Source organism: Lissotriton helveticus, chromosome 9 (assembly GCF_964261635.1).
Source record: "Lissotriton helveticus chromosome 9, aLisHel1.1, whole genome shotgun sequence".
NCBI classification, from domain to species: domain Eukaryota; kingdom Metazoa; phylum Chordata; class Amphibia; order Caudata; family Salamandridae; genus Lissotriton; species Lissotriton helveticus.
Window position 1 is genome coordinate 1,053,359,869 of NC_136070.1, and position 18,491 is coordinate 1,053,378,359.

The 18,491-nt window shown below is 42.1% G+C and overlaps 1 protein-coding gene across 1 annotated transcript in view; it reads left to right on the forward strand.

The window, feature by feature from the left end:
• Nucleotides 1-18,491, forward strand: part of SLC6A1 (solute carrier family 6 member 1) — a 598,500-nt gene that overhangs the window by 345,866 nt on the left and 234,143 nt on the right. Inside the window, exons 7-8 of the mRNA XM_078661404.1 lie at nucleotides 10,061-10,195; nucleotides 10,297-10,400. Of these exons, the coding sequence (XP_078517530.1) occupies nucleotides 10,061-10,195; nucleotides 10,297-10,400 (239 nt within the window). The remainder of the gene's footprint in view (nucleotides 1-10,060; nucleotides 10,196-10,296; nucleotides 10,401-18,491) is intronic.

An 18,491-nucleotide genomic window follows, 5' to 3' on the forward strand; every position in this document is an offset into this window, starting at 1 on the left:
TTACCAGGCAGCTCATAATGAGACCTTTAATGTGTTTGACATGATTGTCTGTTGTATTTCATCATTTTGCCCAACAGATTAAAATAACACTGACTGCTTTCTGTACAGAAAAACTTGAATAATAGTAAAACAAAATTGGTTTGCGTGGGATGGCGAATGAAAAAAGGCCTTTTCCTATGCATGTATATTTTGGCATTCGCAATTTAGGTAATCACAATTTTTTGAGATTACCTATATTGCGAATGCATTTAGGGAATCACAAATTACGATTCCCTAATGCCAATGCATGTAGCCTTTCCTAATTGCAAACCGTGCATTTAGGAAACGCTAATTGCCATCAACTTCACGTTGATGGTAATATGTGCATGCTTTGAAAAATGCACAAAAAGGCATTCTTCAAAGTGCTATGTAGCGCACACATGCCCTTATGGCATTTAAAAAAATATATACATTTGATAGGTTTTATATAGCGCTGGCTGGACCCGTGGGTATCAGAGCGCTTTACATGAGTTTTGATTGTTACAGAGAAAACAGTTGTTCAATAGGATAAAAAACATGAACGTCAGGATAAAAAAGAAAACATTACAAATATGCAAAAAAGCATAGATTGATTCTGTACAACAGTTTTTCCATCGGATACAGACATAGACGTGAAGATAAAAGACAATTTAAATTAACAAGTGGGCAAAAAAGCTATTTAAATAGGGGCAGGGTTATCAAGAAAAGCTATTTGACATAGGAACAGTATAAAATTAACAGGAGATAATTACACGAGGAAAGGCTATCAAGTGAAACAGTTTTGGTACAATGACAAAAACACGTATACAAGTATACAGCTTGTAGTTGATGGCAGGGGGTGCGTCAAAGTTCAAGGAAGTTAGAGGAAGAAGAAAAAGATTGATAAGTATAGAATGGGGAGAACAGTTTGGGGAGCAAGGAAGTAACGTCAGAGGGAGATTCAGTGGGGGGGAGTCAGGAGGGCAGAGGAGTGGAACCAGATTGGTGGAGCCTTGTAAAAGGGGCCAGAGGCGAAGTTAAGGACCCCAATATTTGTTGAGACGGTGCAACTTGAGGTCTTTTTTAAAGCTGAGGTAGGATGGGTTACAGCACAAATCCCTAGGGAGAGCATTCCAGATCATTGGGGCATTCCGGAGAAGGACAGAAATTGAGTGGTTGAGGGGGGACAAGGAGTAGGGCATTAGTGCTTCTCATCATGCCCTACTCGTAAGGTACAAGGGGATTTGATGGTGAATAGCTCTGTGTGTTATGCATGCAGTCTTGTAGGAGGCTCTTCCTTCAACACGTAGCCAATTGAAGGGTTTGAGGGAAGGGGAGATATGGTCAAAACGTTTGTAGTCCGTGATTAGCCTGGCAGCTAGGTTGAGCACAGATCTAAGGGGGGCAAGATGTACTTTGGGGGTTCCGGAGAGGATAGCGTTGCCCTAGTCAATTTTGGAGAGAACAATTGATTGGATAACCCCTTTAAGGTCATCAGCTGGAATGAAGGGTTTGATTTTCATAAGATGTCGGAGAGTGAAGAGAGATCCTTTAGCCGACTTTTTATGTGGTCATTAAGAGTAAGTTTGTTGTGAAACCAAGTGGCTTTGCTGAGCTTGATAAGGAGAGCGAGCAGTTAAGAACTTTTAGGTCAGAGAGCCAGCTTTGGATGGGGAGCTGGTTGCTGTTAGGAGAGAAGAAAATGAGTTCTGTTTTTTTGTGGTTAAGTTTGAGGTGGTTAGAGAAAAAACAGGATTGGATCTTCTTCAAGGAATTGTTAAGATGGAGAACATCAGAATGGGATCTAATCTTGTAGTAAAGTTGTGTGTCGTTGGCATAGAGGCATAGAGGTGGTAGTTGATTCCTGCTTGTGTGCATGTGTGTGCTTTACATATGCACACTTACCTTTTTTGTGGGGTGCTTCAGGGGGGCGTTAGGCACCCATGCACCCTTGGATTTGCATTCATTATTTGCGATTACCAATTTGGCAATCACAATTAGCGAATGCAATACCATTCATTCCTATGGGCCTCTAGGCCACATTACCTAATAGCGATTCGCAATTTACGAACCGCTATTAAGTAGTGTTAAGGAATCACAGATTTTGTTTGTGATTCCTATATGCCTAGCAGTTTGCGATTCCCAAATAGCCAATCTTTAAAATTAGCTATTTAGGAATCGCAAAGTGCAAGCTTGATGCATGGGCCCCTATATATTTTAGCTTTATTTGCCCACCTACAAAATTTTACTCTCATGATCTTTTAAAATGAACTTGTTGCAGACCCATGAGGTCATAAGCCTAAACATGTCAACACAATTGATTGACATACTGATACAGACATTTTCGCCCAAAATTCACATTCTGTTGACAAAGAACTAATTACGTGATGCAGTCCATTCATACAATGGGCCTGATTGCCAGTGTCCTGGTATATTCTGACACCTGCACAAACTCCTGATTGCTCAGGGGTCAGATATACATGATATGCAGAATTTATAACTCCTGGAAATCCAAGAGTGTGAAAAGTCTATCTATCAATACAGTTTAGCATATCAAACCTGCCGCTATTTACCAATAAAAAACACTTGATAAATTGCAGGGCATGTGGCTTTTGGAGTGGTAAGCAATAACATCTGCATAATTGGCCACTTGTCCATGAGCAATACTTATGATAGGCAGAATTATCACACCAATAATTTCCAAACCCAGGGATATCTGGTTTGAAGCTGTGCAATGTATTCATATAGCACTCTGGAGTACTGTAAAAATGTCATACAAAGAATAACAGAGTTTGGATCTTCCTGAATCACCTGAAAAAGAATGTAATTCATCATGATAGTGAGGTCTTTCCTTCATTGACTGCCTGATTATAACTTTGGAAAAGAAGAAAGTTGTATTGATTATTTACTGTTGGTTAACATATGGCTACACCAAATACTCAGTTTATTTTTCATGTGCCCAACTATGAAACGTAAATTGAATGAATTTGTCTAATGGAAAATGGCATGACTCTACGAGGGGTTTTAATGTTAAATTGAAAAACAAGGGAAAATAATTAATTATGTGAAAAGATTAAGGTCTGGAGTTGCTTATATGACTACATGTTGACTGGTGCACATGAATGACACTTTGTGATATAACATGGTGTACCCTTTCGGCCGTGTAACGCTATTTGACTTGAAACACAAATGACATGGAAACATAGGTTGTGATTTAGAGTTTGGTGGACAGGGTACTCCATCAGAAATGCAACAAGTACCCTCTCTGCCAAAACCTCAATAGGCCTGCCTCATTTAGATTCAGGTGAACCTTAAGTATTCTGTCGATGGACCCCCCTTTGGCTCTGCCAACAAGACAAAGTAAGGGGCCTTCTGAGGAAGGATTTTATCCTGGCCACTTTATTTAGGGTGGACATGGTAAAGTCTTTTTTTCCTGTTTGTTAACTCCAGGACAAACCTGGTGGTAAAGGACAGCAAAAAACAATTAAAACCCTCATACATTCAGAGAAAGCTTCCAGGGTGTGGGTGCCATTAGAGTTTTTGCTTTTCAAATGCAAAGGCCAAATGTACTTAACTGATACTGCATTCACAAATAATATGCTGGAACCAAGCCTTCGATGGAAGAGATTTTAACATGCTTATCAGTAGATGCATTCATTTAAATTGAAAGCATTTTAATGAATGTAAGATGCTATAAATGCAATTAGATATATCAAATGTAAAGCACAGACCAGATTGATATCACCTGAGAGGAGAGAAGTTGTTTCTATTACCAACCCTGACAGAAGGCGGCTCCTCCCCTAAGGCAGAGGCGTGTCGCCCCCACTCACTGCTTTGAAGCAGTGAAAGAAAGGAAAAATAAAATGGTAATAACTTGATGTTGTTATCATTTTATTTGTTCCTGCTACAGCAGCATAGGGGGGGAAACAGGGCTGCTCTGCTCACAGAGCTGGGCAGGGAAGGAGTGGTGGGCACACTGAAGTGTGCATGAAGCTTTGGCCGGCCATCTCGGGCCAGCCAAACAGTCATTCTCACTTAACATGTTCTCCACCCAGGCTGCATTACAGCCTGGGTGGACAACATGCTCAGAACCCCAGTTCCCTGTCTGAGTGCCCAACAACAGCGCTCAGACCAATCACAACGCTGCATTGCAGTGTTGTGATTGGCTCAGGATAGCCTGGCTGCATTTAGTTCGGTGTACTTGGAGGTGAGACGACGTGGGGCAGGGCGGCATTGGGGTAGATGTCTTTTTAATTTTTTACACCCCCTCCCCCCGCCCCGCCACTGCCAGACAGTGTATCTAAAATCGTAGTAGGTGTAAATTCCTGATGAATTGATTATCTTCCAATCAGGAACTTGCCTTTCTTAGTTTCTGCATTGACTGTCAGCCCCCATGAAGCAGCATACACTTTTACTCACAGGATTCACCCCTCAGGATTCACCCATAAAACTGCACATCAGAGCCATTTACACAAACACCACTCTCCAGATTGCCAACATGCCTGAATACCTGTGCATATATACTAAGGCATTGGAAGAGTAGCAGATACAAACGGGCCAGAAGTGAGTTAATGTCATATCAAAATGTTGTAATTTGCTGGGATTAAAGCACTAATACTGATTATGGCATCAACCATTTTTTCACTGTGGCAACATAATAACTGATGGTTGGTGATGGCATGATCTTTTTGATCTCTTCTCAAAGGGTTTCTTGTCGAGTTCGGCCAGGGAGGGCAGTAGGGAAGACACAAATAATTGATATTTTAGTGGCCAGCTTGACTGGTTTTAAAAGTGAAATCTTTGAAGCACACTTTGAGGGCTGGTACAATCTAGTTACTAAAGTGTCAAAAGTGGAAGCAAGAACACTGACTGCAAATATGGGCATTTTCATTTTACCCATATGTTTTATTCTGAGGAAATACATTTTCCTCACTGTGAATGGTAGGTGCTAGATCAATGACAACATTATTTTATTTAGTCGTCCAATTAACAATTCACTTTTTACGATACTGAAGTATTTATTTAAAATCTTCGATGTGGATCCCATTTGTCCCAAGATTAATGTAATCATAAACCTTGGGTGGTTGCATGGGAACGCTCATGCACCCCCCCATGGAATGCCCCTTTGACTCTAAGTAATGCAAAGCATTGCTATGCGCTGCGCTGCACTACTTTCAAGCAATTTTCCAGTACAAAACAAGTTTTGAGCTGGAAAGTAAATTAGTAAAAAAAGATTTCGAGTCGCATTACGTTACTTTTGTGATGCAAACATGGCACTAAATCTTAAGAAATATCCCCCTTAGTGTTTGGGATTTTTAAAAATCTGTTCAGTAGAATTTAGATGAGACGCAATATGCCACAACAATAAAGTGCTTTATCACGGCAGAGCATGACTTTATTGAAAAAATCAGTGAATTTCTAACCTGATACATGCGTCATCCTTCTGTGGAGTGTTATGCAAGCTCGCACTACATATATGCATGCATTCTGATGTGTAGTGTGCTGGATGATCCCATTAGAGATTATATAAGAGAAATATATGATTCGCATTGACTAATTAACGAGCAGTCTGTAGATAGTTTTAAGTGTGTCTGCCCACCTGGGGAATTCTTTGTCACAGAAGGTTTGACCACATAAAGTCCACACAGCAACTCCAATAATTTAAAATTTCACTTTATTTTCACTAAAAACAAAAGGTTTCCATTTATTTGCTGATGCCGCCCAAAAAGCAAATATATTTTTATGGTGACATTGAACTGAAAGTTCAAACCGTAAAATTCTAATGAATTCTTCCATATCACGAGCATAATATGTGTATAATGAAAATAAAGAGAAACACAATATGGAGATTCAGGGGTCATTTATTGATTGTGTTTTTTTATTTTTATTTTTTTTATTTTTCATTTATATTTAATGCGATTTTCTATAGCAACATTACCCGAAGGTGTCACAGCGCTTTACTAAAGAACCAGTTGCGATACATAAGGACTTAGGATTACATGAGTTACATAAAAGATACAAACAGGAAAACAATTTGCAAATGTACAAGTTGTAAAGTCACTCAAGGAAGAGATACAAATGGATAAACTCTAAGAATCACATAGGAATTGTAGTGAGTACAAAGGTCTACTACATATACTAGTGGTTAGAGTTATCTCTATGTACATATATATACAAATAGTAGCTTTTCTCAGGATTCCATTTTACCAGCGATTCGGTTTGGACAAGTATATATCACATATTTACAGAGTGAAAAGAGAAATAAAAATAAAAAAATAAAAATAAAATAAAAATAAAAAGGGGTAGAGAGCAGTATGTGGGGTAGAAGAGTTGGAGGCTGAGATTGGTGAGAGGAGAGATGGGGGCCTGAGGGGAAGAAAGAGATAAGGCAGTCCAGTGTAAGAGAAATGTCTGAGGGTCAGCAGGATGGAATTCAAGGGACCAAAGGAAAGGACAAGAATCAGCAAAATGGCGGTCCCGGGTCGCGGGCATCGATGGAAACCATCTCAACATGGCAAGATGCACCTAGGGCAAGAGATTGGTTATCGAGATTTTGAGTTCTGCCTCTCTATTATTGTGAGACGTGGATAGTACATCCTACAATGTTTGGCGAACATCCCATTTCTTCCTTCCTATCAGTCTCAGCTACTCAAAGGCCACTTTACATGGCAAAAGGGAGTTTGAATCAGCTGAAATATTAACAATGCAGGACCCAGACACTGCCCAAGACTGGAGAGTGCAGTGACCAACACCAAAGTTTGAAATCAGAAACATGTCAAGAGCCAGAAGAGGAGGTCAGTGGCATAATACAAAATTATGTCACTCCTGCAGAATGTGGTATGGGCCCCAAGCCTCACATAGGTCACATAAATTCATATATTTTAGCTGAATGGTGAGCCTATCAAGGACTGGCTGCTCTGCGTCTCAGAGGCTGCAGGAGCCCTTGTTACATCCCCGGAGGATGTGCCGTCGGGTTGGGCCGCAGGTTATAAACTTTGCAAAGGGAGAAAAATACTGCCCTGGCCGCTGCACCAACCAATTTCAAGAGTGGGCCATGAGATTGACATAGGGCCCAAGGCTTGGTGAATTCACAAAAGGAAAAACAGATAATCCTCAACATGGAGCTGAGAACGCTAGAAATTGCATCTTTTCACACTATTCCCAGGTTTTCGCATTCACTATCTTGTTTTTTCTGAACCTGTTTTTGCTTGCTTTAGAACTCTGCAAACTTTACTGTTGCTAACCAGTGGTAAAGGGCTTATATTCTCTATTTAAAAAATGGTAAAATGTGCATACACCTTAATTGGCACTTTTAATCTACATATAAATCCCTAGTAAATAGTAATACATGTGCCCATGGGCTATAAATTAAATGTTACAAGTGGACTGCAGCACTCATTGTGCCACCCACTAAAGTAGCACTGTAAAAAATTTATCAGGCCTACCATTGCAGCTGCTTGTGGGGGCAATTTTAAAACTGTCATTTCGACAGGACAAAGTACGTCTTGCTATATCCCTACATTTTTCTTTTTAATACTTATAAGTCACCCTGAAGGTAGGCTTTAACATTGCAGAAGGCAAGGTGCATGATATATAAAATGTATGGCATGTATATTTAAAGTTTTACATGTCTTTTCACTGAAACCCTTCCCCTAAACCGTTTCTCACTGTGCAAGGTTAGCCTCACGTAGACTACACTGGGTTGTCTTATTAATACGTGATAACTTCAGTTTTGGGGACAACTCGAGGAATACTTTTTTCACTCATTTGAATAATCATGTAAAATCCTCTTTATTGGAAAAGTCAAATTTTAACTTACGATTTTGAAAATGCCTCTTTTAGAAAGCTGGAATTTGTTCTGCTTAAACCACAAGTGTCTTTCTGCCAGTGTCCAAGGTCACATGATTATTAATGGTACTCCTGTGTATTCCTCTGAAACAGGGGACAAAAGCACCTTGGGTGGGGGGAAGAGTGTTCCTCTTATAAACAGGATGGCCTGGAGAGGGTTGTACCCACTCCTTTCACGAGCTTCAAAGGGTAGCCTGAAGCCTGTATCCAGCCCATTACAACCTTCAGAGGATGCCTGCCCTGTCACCTTTTGGCATAGTCAGTCCTACTACATGCCAGTTTGAGGATCACGGGCATAACCCAAACACTTCAACAACAACATCTCTCCAGCCTTACGACTTTGCAATGGAATTCTCATGCAGTACTATTACCAATGTCGCCATGTCCCTGAACTTAACGTTGCTTTAATTCCACTGGATTTATCAGCAGGATTTGAAATTGTTTCACATGAAATCTTGCTGCAAAGGCTGGAAATGGTTGGAGTGGGGTACAGCTCTGAAATGGATGGGCTCTTTTTTAGAGCAGTGAAACCTAACAGTATGGATGAAGCTCTTTCACTCTGAAGAGAAATCATTACAATGTGGGGTACCACAGTCTCTTCACTGAGCCCTACTCTTTTTAATATCTATATGGCTCCCCTGGCATTTCTAGTAGACTCATTGGGTGTTAAAATCATCCTCTATGTGAATGATACGCAGCTGCTGCTGTCTTACATGGGTGACTCAGTCACTGCTAATCAAACATTCACATCCTGCCTGGTAGTAGTGATGGATTTGCTTAGAGCTAATCTCTTACAGTGCAATGCAAACAGAATGGAGATTGTGCTGTTTGTCCTAGGCCCTTTTCCGGGCTGGATAGGCACCTGGCCAAGCAGTGGTGTTCCACTTTCCCCTCAACGGAGGTAGCCAGGAACCTGCGTGTGCTGTTTGATGCTCAGCTTTCTTTTAAAGCCTAGATAGCAGCAGTGTTTAAATCCTGTCTTTGTATCTTAAAAATGCTGAAGAAATTCCTAGCCTTCCTGCTTTGGGAGGCATAGATAAAAGTGGTAAGAGCGCAGATTTTGTCCAGATTGGACTATGTCAGCGTACTCTACTTAGGTATCCCCAACTATATGGTGGTGCGTCTGCAGATGGTGCAGAACACAGCATCCTGGCTGCTGTTCAAACTTTCTAAAACGTCCTCCTTGTCCCACTTTCGGGAGCAACTGCACTGGTTTCCAGTATGGTAAGAGTGCGATGTTTAAGGCTTTCTACAATACATGTCACAATCACAATCAGTTACATCTCATACTTCACAATTAGATACAAATTATAGTATAGAGTTGAAGATGTATGTGTCGACGACGTTTCGATAACAATTGAAGTACAGGGATCTTATTAGGACTAAGCGGTAAAACAAGTGCCTGGGAAGTTGCTGGTGGGGTAGTTCGGATTAGACCTTCGTAACCCAGAATTATAGGAGGCAGCTGTAAGGCGAGCAGCCAGAGTTGTGTGAACAATTGATGAGCGGCCTTCGCCGAATTCAAGTCAGTGTTAAAAGAGGGTAAGGACGTTCCCGTCCAGGAACAATGATGTGGCAGGCCAGTGGAGCCATAGCGTATTAGAGCCTGAATAGGCAACGTATCAGGAATGGTGGGCAGCAAGCCAGGTGCTCCGTGTAAAGCTGCTGCGATAGGGAAACGCGCAATGTGTGGACTCAGCAAGTATCGGAGGATGATAAGATCCCTATACCTTAATTGGGATCGAAACGTCGTCGACACGTACATCTTCAACTCTATACTATAATTTGTATCTAATTGTGGAGTATGAGATGTAACTCTGATTGTGACTTGTTGTTTACCTACATTTTCACAAATTGAAAAGTCACTTTTTAAGTCACTTGCCTGTGGTAAGGAAATCGGCTGATTTCCCTTTACCCTGTCATGTCTTGCTCACTCACTTTTTTGTATATTATCTGTGCATCAAATTTAATTGTTAATTAAATCTTTATTTGGCATTGATACATTTGTAATTCCAATTTTGATTAGTAAATTGTGATATTGTAATTATCTAACTTGTATGGGACCATTGTTTTCTTTAGCATACGTCTACCCTTGGTCCCCTCAGACCTTTAGGGTCTCCCTGATTCTTTTTTTTTTTACAAATGTACATGGCACTTGTGTGTTGAAGTTAAATCATAGTATGTCTGACAGCACTTTACTCTCTTTCTCTCTTAGGTTGTGTATTTCTCTGCCACATATCCATACATTATGCTGGTTATTTTATTCTTCCGAGGAGTAACACTGCCTGGAGCAAGAGAAGGCATTTTATTCTACATAACTCCAAACTTCAGTAAACTTTCTGATTCTGAGGTAAACATTTCACAGCCATATGTCAACTATTGAATATCTTGAAAATTTGAATAATAACTGTTTTATGTATTCATAGTGTACTTTTAACTTACTCTCCTTAGGTATGGCTTGATGCTGCCACACAGATCTTCTTCTCTTACGGTTTGGGTCTAGGTTCACTTATAGCACTTGGAAGCTACAACACTTTCCATAATAACGTCTATAGGTAAGCAATTTAGAAATATCTCTTTTCCCTTTTAATATTATTTAAAATATTTTATTATTGAGCAATTTGTTTTCCACCTGTGAAATTTTGCGAAGTTCCTAATTTTCACTTTTTGCAAAATTGACAGTGTTGACTTGTTTACTGTCTTTTGTGCAAAGTTCTTTTTACACATTGTCAGATGATGCAGAGTCAATTATTATTGTTATCGCATGTGGCAAAGCTGAAAAATATATGCAGAATTCATCTCTACAAGTTTACCTTTGGCAAAATGGTATTTAACAGAAAAAGAACACTGACTGTTTTCTACAAAGTATCTTCTTTTTAAAAAAAAAAGAGTTATAACAAACATTTTCACAAAAAGGCATAACTTTGAAAGGGAAGAGGAATAGTAATGGTAGAAATGATTGCACAGACACTTGTGAAAAAGCTAACATAGAATATTTGCGCTCTTATGAATTCTAAATGCATGATGGTAAGTTTTACTTTAAATGCTCAGTGGCTCTGCTCAGTCTGTAGCTAGTTCAACCTTTTTGCAGCATATATCTGTGTTTTTTAAGGCATGTTTAAGGCAAGCTTTTGTTAGTAGAACATATGATCCAGGTGCAACATGATGTTGGTCTTGCTCGATATCATCTTTTTCAGCCGGAAATGGATTTGGGCATAGTTGGCTTATGAAGTTAATTTTCTTGTAATATTTCATAAGATGATCTAGAGGGATCAGAGAGGCTAGGGGTGACCCAATATTCCACTTCACCTGAAAAGTTCCATACAGAAGATTCCTCAGACCCAATGTCATTTTGCATCCTGCAGTTGATTAGAAAATCAATTGCAGAGGATAGTTCATGCTCTCATCTGATCAAAGATTATTGGGCTGCTTATTTTCTAGGACTCATCCAGGATGAGGTCGAGCGCTTCTCTGTTGGTTGCCATGTTGGACTCAGGATACGATAGTGACCTTATTTTGGACTGTTGATAGTGAAAGACACTTGTTCCCATATATTTCTGAAGTATTCGTTCCATGTAGTAGGGCTGTTTGGAGAGTGGTTAGAAAGTAATGAAGATCATTTGTCTGCTTCAAGACATGCTTGACTATGGAACATTTCTGGTAACCGGGGTGGTCGATTGCATGACAGAAGCCTTCAACAAGGTCAAAGTGTCAACTTTGAATGAGGGGAAGATTTCCCACATGCACAAGGCAGGGCATAGCATGGAAAGCAAATTTGAAGCTTTTATGTTGATCAGCCGGTGTCAAAATGTCCCCCATCTGCTGATTTATGGTGAATACAGATTGCACTAGAAAGTAGTTGGTATGTGGAACCAGTACGGTGAGAGATGAATCTGCAGAATTTGACTACATTGGAATCCAGTAGTGCCAGAAGGTTTGCGCAGTGCTGCTAGGCCAGACAAAGGCTATTTTTAGTATTTTTCGAACAGTTAGCTTCAAATATATTTTGAATGTCTTCCTTCTTTAGGTTGCTGCATTTTCAATATATTTATCACAATAAGCTTTTTTTCATGCCTATGGTAGACATGCCTATATTTTTTACAATTTACCCACCCTTTTTGTTTGGTTATTTGCATCTGGTTCAACTTCAATTTCCATGTAGAAGGTTACACATACTAGCTGCGAATTGTTCTTGAATTAGAATGCTCATGCATATGGGTTTGTTCAGGGAAGTCAGACAGATTTTGGGGTAGGACTATTTGGTGCACAAGGATAGTGGGAGTCATCCATATGTTTAGATGAGGACCCCTGTACTGACTTCATTTCATAGCCTATAAAACAATTTGAGATTTATATTTGAGTGCTTCTCTGTCACCTCAGATCACTTTGCTTTTTTTTTCGTTGCTGTTTGTGATGGAATTTTGAGTCCCATACTAATATCCAAAATTGTACGAATTAGGTGTGGGTGGAGTTGTGCAGTTTCTTTTCTCACATGACGTGCAATTCTCAATTTGTGCATACTACTTAAAAGTGGAGTCCTTAAAAAACTCAGGCCTGTTGCAATGTTGTTCATTGTAAGATCTCCTTTCAACTTCTGTTTATGAGTATGAATGATCTTGTGCTTCTTTCCCTTTTGACAGCCTGCTTTTCTGTTTCTGTATGTGGCAAGGTGAAACTTGCTATGGCAGCACATATGCCATACATCTGGTTTCGCAGTCCCCTTAGCAATAAGTCATGGTGTCAGTATAAGATGAATGAAACTACACATAATTAGCCCCATCAATGGTGTATATCTGACCTTGTGCTTAAGTAATAAAAATGATGCAGAAGAATATAATTAATACATTATTGCAGAGCTCAAACTCATTGAATATAATTATAATTTGACCAAATTGTTTACACAACAAGTTTTATTCGTTTTGAAAGGTAAAGAGTGGGCTGGGCTCAGCAAAAGCATTACATATGATGTAAAATACATAAAGTACCTGCTTTTAACATTTCATACCAGCTTGGCCTGTAGAATACCAGGCCAAAGAGATAACAAACTACACCGAATCCTTCTAGATAATCGTAATTGCGCGTTGTTAAAAACATGCCTGTTAGCAATCAGTTTTGTCGAATTTGACCACATTTTACTTGTCATAGTAATGTTGCATTGTGTAATTTTTTGGCATGAAATATTTCAATTTATGGTCACCTAAGGACTGCCTAGTAGAACTGAGCAGCAATTTAACCCTTCTAAAATCATTGGTATATGGATAATGTAACTCTAGGAGTAAGGTGTGCCTAGTTATTGTAGAGTCACGATCTTCTGGATGGTTGATTATCAGGAAGGACTTTGAAATGTGGTCAATGGAAGGGTGTCAATGTTGCTAGATTGACATCAATCTGGCGTGTACTGGTGGTAAATTTGGAGTGGATAATTGTAATGTTTCTACATTGGTGGGCACTCAGGTTGCAGTGGCTTTGTGGAGCCTTCAAGAGAAGTAGTGTAAATCTGATTGGTCACTTGACTTTGTGGAATGTCTCTTTGAGTGGGGAGCGACCTGCCTGCGAGCAGGGTCAGTGGTCGTGCAAGAAGCTAATAACAGGTATATAAATACGTTGATTAATGGGACTTGATAGTAGATTTTATCTCCATCAGAATTGTGGGGTCCAAGGACCTAATTTTACATATTTGAATAAGCAAATGGAAGAGCATGTTTTACAAAATAAATCTTACTTATTCCAGTTATCTAAATATCAAGTAATCAATATGAACTCATAGCTGTGTACTCCTCACCCATTTGTGGAGGGATTAGTAGGTGAATTTGAATTTGAATTTAATGGTATTTGTTGAGCGCTCGTTCACCAGGCGGTTTCATGGCGCTGTTGAGGGGAATCCTGAGTTAGATGGCCAAGCGGATTAGATATTAAAAGCCTGTGAAAACAGAGTGGTTTTCAGGGTGCTGCGAAACTCCAGATAGGATGGTGTTGATCTCATTGGGAGAGGTAAAGAGTTCCAAAATTGCGGAGCAAGGACAGAGAACTTGGAGCCTCCCATTCTGCTCTTCTTGAACCTGGGCATCACCAAGAGGGACAAAGAGGAGGAACGTAGTTGTCTACTGGGGGTGTAGGGTTCGATTTTGGACTTAATAAAAGACGGAGCTGTTCCCGCAAGGGCCTGGAACGTAATACATCCCATCTTAAAAAGGGCCCTTTTTCTGATTGGGAGCCAATGGAGGGATCTTAGAAGGGGTGTAATACGATGTGATTTAGGTAAGCCGTAGACCAAGCGGGCAGCTTGGTTCTGCACAAGTTGGAGCCGCCGGAAGGCGTAACCGGGGGCACCATTGTACAGAACGTTACCGTAATCTAAACGGGATAGGACCATAGCCATAAGGATCAGTTTGCGAGTTGAAAAGTAAAAAAAACGTGAAATCTTTGGAATGGTGCGCAAAATAAAAAAACCAAGAAGAGACCACCGTGCTGATCTGGGAGTGTAAGGCGAGATGTTGATGGAGCGTAATCCCCAGTGGCTTAACTGAGGGAGAAGGAGAGGGGGGAGAACCAAACGAAGGGGGCCAGAAAATAGAAGACCAAGGGTTGAGTTTACCACCGGTGAGAAGAAGCTCGGTCTTATCAGGGTTGAGCTTAAGATGGTTAAAGCTCATCCAATCCCTGAGAAAGACCATCACCGACTGGAAATTGTAGATAGAATCAGGAGAATCAGAGAGGTCAAAAATGAGCTGGAGGTCATCGGCGTAATTAAACACCGTGACCTCCATCCTCTGCAGGGCAGAAATAAGTGGAAAGATATACAAATTAAAAAGGAGAGGGGAGAGAGAAGATCCCTGGGGGACGCCACATTGCACTTTGCGGGCAGGGGAGGAAAAGTCCGCCAGATGGACTGCCTGTGAGCGGTCGCTCAGAAATGAGCTGAGCCAGGCCAGGGCAGAGCCTCCAATGCCTGCCGCCTCGACACGGGAAAGAAGGATGGTGTGGTCCACCGTGTCGAAGGCGGCCGACAAGTCAAGAAGAACCAGTGCCTGTGGAAGATTGGCATCTAGCCCCTCTCTAAGTGTGTCCATGACGGAGACCACCACTTTTTCGGTGGAATGGAGAGGGCGGAACCCTGCTTGGCACGGTGCGAGATAGCCACTGTCCTCGATGAAAGAACTGAGGACTTTAGTGGCGTGGCGTTCAAGGACTTTGGCCAAGTAAGGGAGAAGGGAAATAGGCCGATAGTTTACTAACGATGTTGAATCTGCGCCTGTTTTTTTTAAGATTGGGATGATGGTGGCTGATTTGTGACAAGGAGGGATAATTCCTGACTTGAGGGTCTCACTGAGAAAAAAAACTCAAAAAAACCTGAGAAAAGTAAGAGGAGGGGACGGGCAGGTCAGGAAGATGTTGCGCAAGATGTAAGCCGGGCAGATGTCGGAAGGGGATCCAGACTTGACGCAGGGGAGCAAAGAGAGAAACATTTCTTTAGACAGAGGAGGTATATGATCAAGGTAATTGGTATTGGGTGATGGGTCTGGGTTTAAAAAGGCTGGGGAAGGAGGGGGAATGTTGGCCTTAATATCTGCGATTTTATTAATAAAAAAATCATTCAGCGAGTCACACAGGGGCTGGGAAGGTACAGGCTTGGAGGAGGTTCTGTCCGAGGAGGCTAATTCAAAGACTGTGGCGAAGATTTCTCTGGGTTGGTTCTCTGCCCGGAGGATTTTATTGGAGAAATAGCTGGTTTTAGGGTCTAGGATGGCTTTCTTGAACTCAGCCTGGATGGAGGAGTACAGTAATTTAGAGACAATGCAGTAAGTACGTCTCCAAGCACGCTCTGCTCGGCGGACAGCCAGCTTTTTCTCCTTGAGCTCCGGGCTGAACCATTTGTTGATGTCATGGGCGCGTCTTACCCTAATGCGCCTTAGGGGGGCCACCTGATCACAGGCATTGGACAGCCATTTATTTTAAGTCTCTGCTTGAAGCGGTGGAGAAAGTTCCTCTATAGCTGGCCTAGAGGCTAGTAGAGAGAAGCAGAGAGAGGGAATATCAACTTTGCCCCAGTTACGAGCCCAGGTGTTCTTGGGCAAGGGAGGTTTTGTGGTTGAACTTAGATCCAAGGAAAAGGAAATCAAATGATGGTTGGACCACAAACGGGGGGTGACAGTAGAAGCAGGGATAGGGATACTGAGAGACCAGACTTGGTCCAAAATATGACCCTGAACGTGGGTTGGAGTATGAATATGTGATATGAAATTCAGACTGTGAAGTGATTCCGTGAAGTCTCTGGAAGGGGCGTCTTCAGGCGGATCAGATGGCCAAAAATTAAAATCTCCAAGTACCAGGACCGCCGAGTAATTCACAGCCAATGTAGCTAACAGGTCCTGAAAAGCCGGAAGGAAATGGGGCATATTTTGGGGAGGGCGATACATCAAAACACAAGTGATTGGTGTCTGAAAGGAGTTAGAGCGTACAACCAGATAGTCAACTGCTGGTATTAGTGGGTAGGATAATAGTTGAAAGTGTAAGTCGGAACGAATGATCAGAGCCACTCCTCCCCCTGTTTTGCCAGGAGGCCGATCTGCCCGTACAGCATAGTACGAAGTGGGCAGGGCCGCGAGTAAATTGGGCAGGGAGTCCTGGCAAAACCAAGTTTCCGTGAGGAACAATAGGTCCGGTTTTTGAGTATCCAAGAGAATGAACAAGTCAAGGTGGTGTTTAACAGCCGACCGAGTATTTAATAGGAAGGCAGAGATGGTCGATGTGTCACTTGCTTGGGGAATGGAAGAACTGGGGCAGGAGGAAGGTCGGGATAGTGAAGGCAGGTTGGATGGTAAAATGGGTAGGGGATGAGCGCGTGTAATCCCGGCATCCATGATATGCCCCAACGCTGCTTGATTCAAGTCTCAAGGGCTTTGGTAAGCGCAGAGTATATCGGGGGTATAGGAAACAAAATGGGCATATTGCAGTGCCCCTGACCCCGTCCGGCGCGGACGGGCGCAGACGGGCGCAGACGGGCTTGCCTTTGGCGTGCCTTCAGCGCGCTGGCGGCGCGCCCGCTGCGCTCGTCCGCTGCGCATCCGAGAATTGCACATTGTTATAGGGGGAGAGAGGGGGCGTGGCCTCACAGCAGTGGGCGTGGCCTGTGGGCTTGTGGTGTAATGGCGGCAATGATTTTTCCAACCCGCGGCAGCGCTTACATCCGCTGCGTGGGGATATCCAGCAAGTTTAGAGGGGAGAAGTGCCCAGGGAGAAGAAAGCAGCCAGGTAAAAACAATCAGTGCAATATATAATTTTTAAAATAAACGAGCGTCTCTCCCGGCTTTCCGCCTCAGGAGTCAATGTCCTCTAGCGTGAGCTTGCAATCAGCGCAGCTTATATTAGTTCACGAAGAAGGGTGCGTGGCCACACGGCAGTTAGCGTGGCCTGTGGGCTTGTGGTGTAATGGCGGCAATGATTTTTCCAACCCGCGTCAGCGCTTACAGGGAACAATATGCTTACAAGTAGCAATTTATTGGATAGAGTTATGATGGTACTGACACATAAAGTCCCACTTCTGTCATTACAGAAGTAGAATAAGCAATGACAGTATATTGAAGCTGCAGAGCCAGAACTAGGCGCATTTTGAGTCCGACCCTGATGGAGCCCCGGTTGAAAATTTTTCAGACTTTTTCTAGAACCAAAACAATCACAGGACTACACTTCTTAGGGAACCAAAGATCTCAGGGGAGAGCACTCAAAGACTTTTTTGGTTTCAGACAGAGGGCAACAGCAAAGACAAATCTAAGTCAAGTTTACACTGGTCAGCTTGTCACTTTAGGAAAAACACCTTTTCTGGTGTTGTGTCCCTGCAGCCACACAATAGGTTCACTTCTTTGTCCCAAGTAGGACGGTGAGCAGGTCAGTTCTTCAGGACTTCTCTAATTGCACAGATAGCAGGGCCAGTCCTCTTCTGTTGTCCTGCAGGTCCAGATATTGTTTTGGTGGGATGCCTTGGTGTGATACGTATATGCCTTGCACTAACTATTGGGTGGCGATGACTCCTGGGCACTGATTAAATAATGGGGTAAAAGTTCCTGAGGGCAACCCTACCTACTTTTCAGGGTTTCCCGTTTGTCTTACTGAAAATAGGTCCAAAATGTCACGTGTCAGGGCATTTTCAAGATGGTGACTATCTTTGGCTACACTAAACTTGGGTCTGTGGTTTGTGGGTGTATAAGTGAGTAGTCTATGGCAGTCACTAGTGTCCTCCCAAATCTAAATCTAAAATACAATTTGAAGCAGGCCCTGTACCTACTTGAATCTAGGAGAAAGAAGTCTCTTTTAGGTCAAAGTCAGGGTTCTACAACACCCAGACAAGGGACACACAAGAACTATCCTGGCATTCGATGTTCTTCCTTTGAAGCTCACCAAAGTGTTACATGTGCCTCAAACAGACCTGTTAGGCAGGCTTTGACCCTGTGGTATTAATAGGAATCACCCAGCCCTCATCAGAAGCTTCTGCAGAACTTAGGGGAGTTATCCCTGCTCATTCAGGTCAACCTATTGGTAGCTCCTGGGAAGAATTTCGCAGATCATTCACCCTTCATTCGAGGCTAAGCACAGTCTGGTAGTTGGCAGAGACTAATGTTGATTAGCCTTCTGAAAGCTCGGGCATGCAA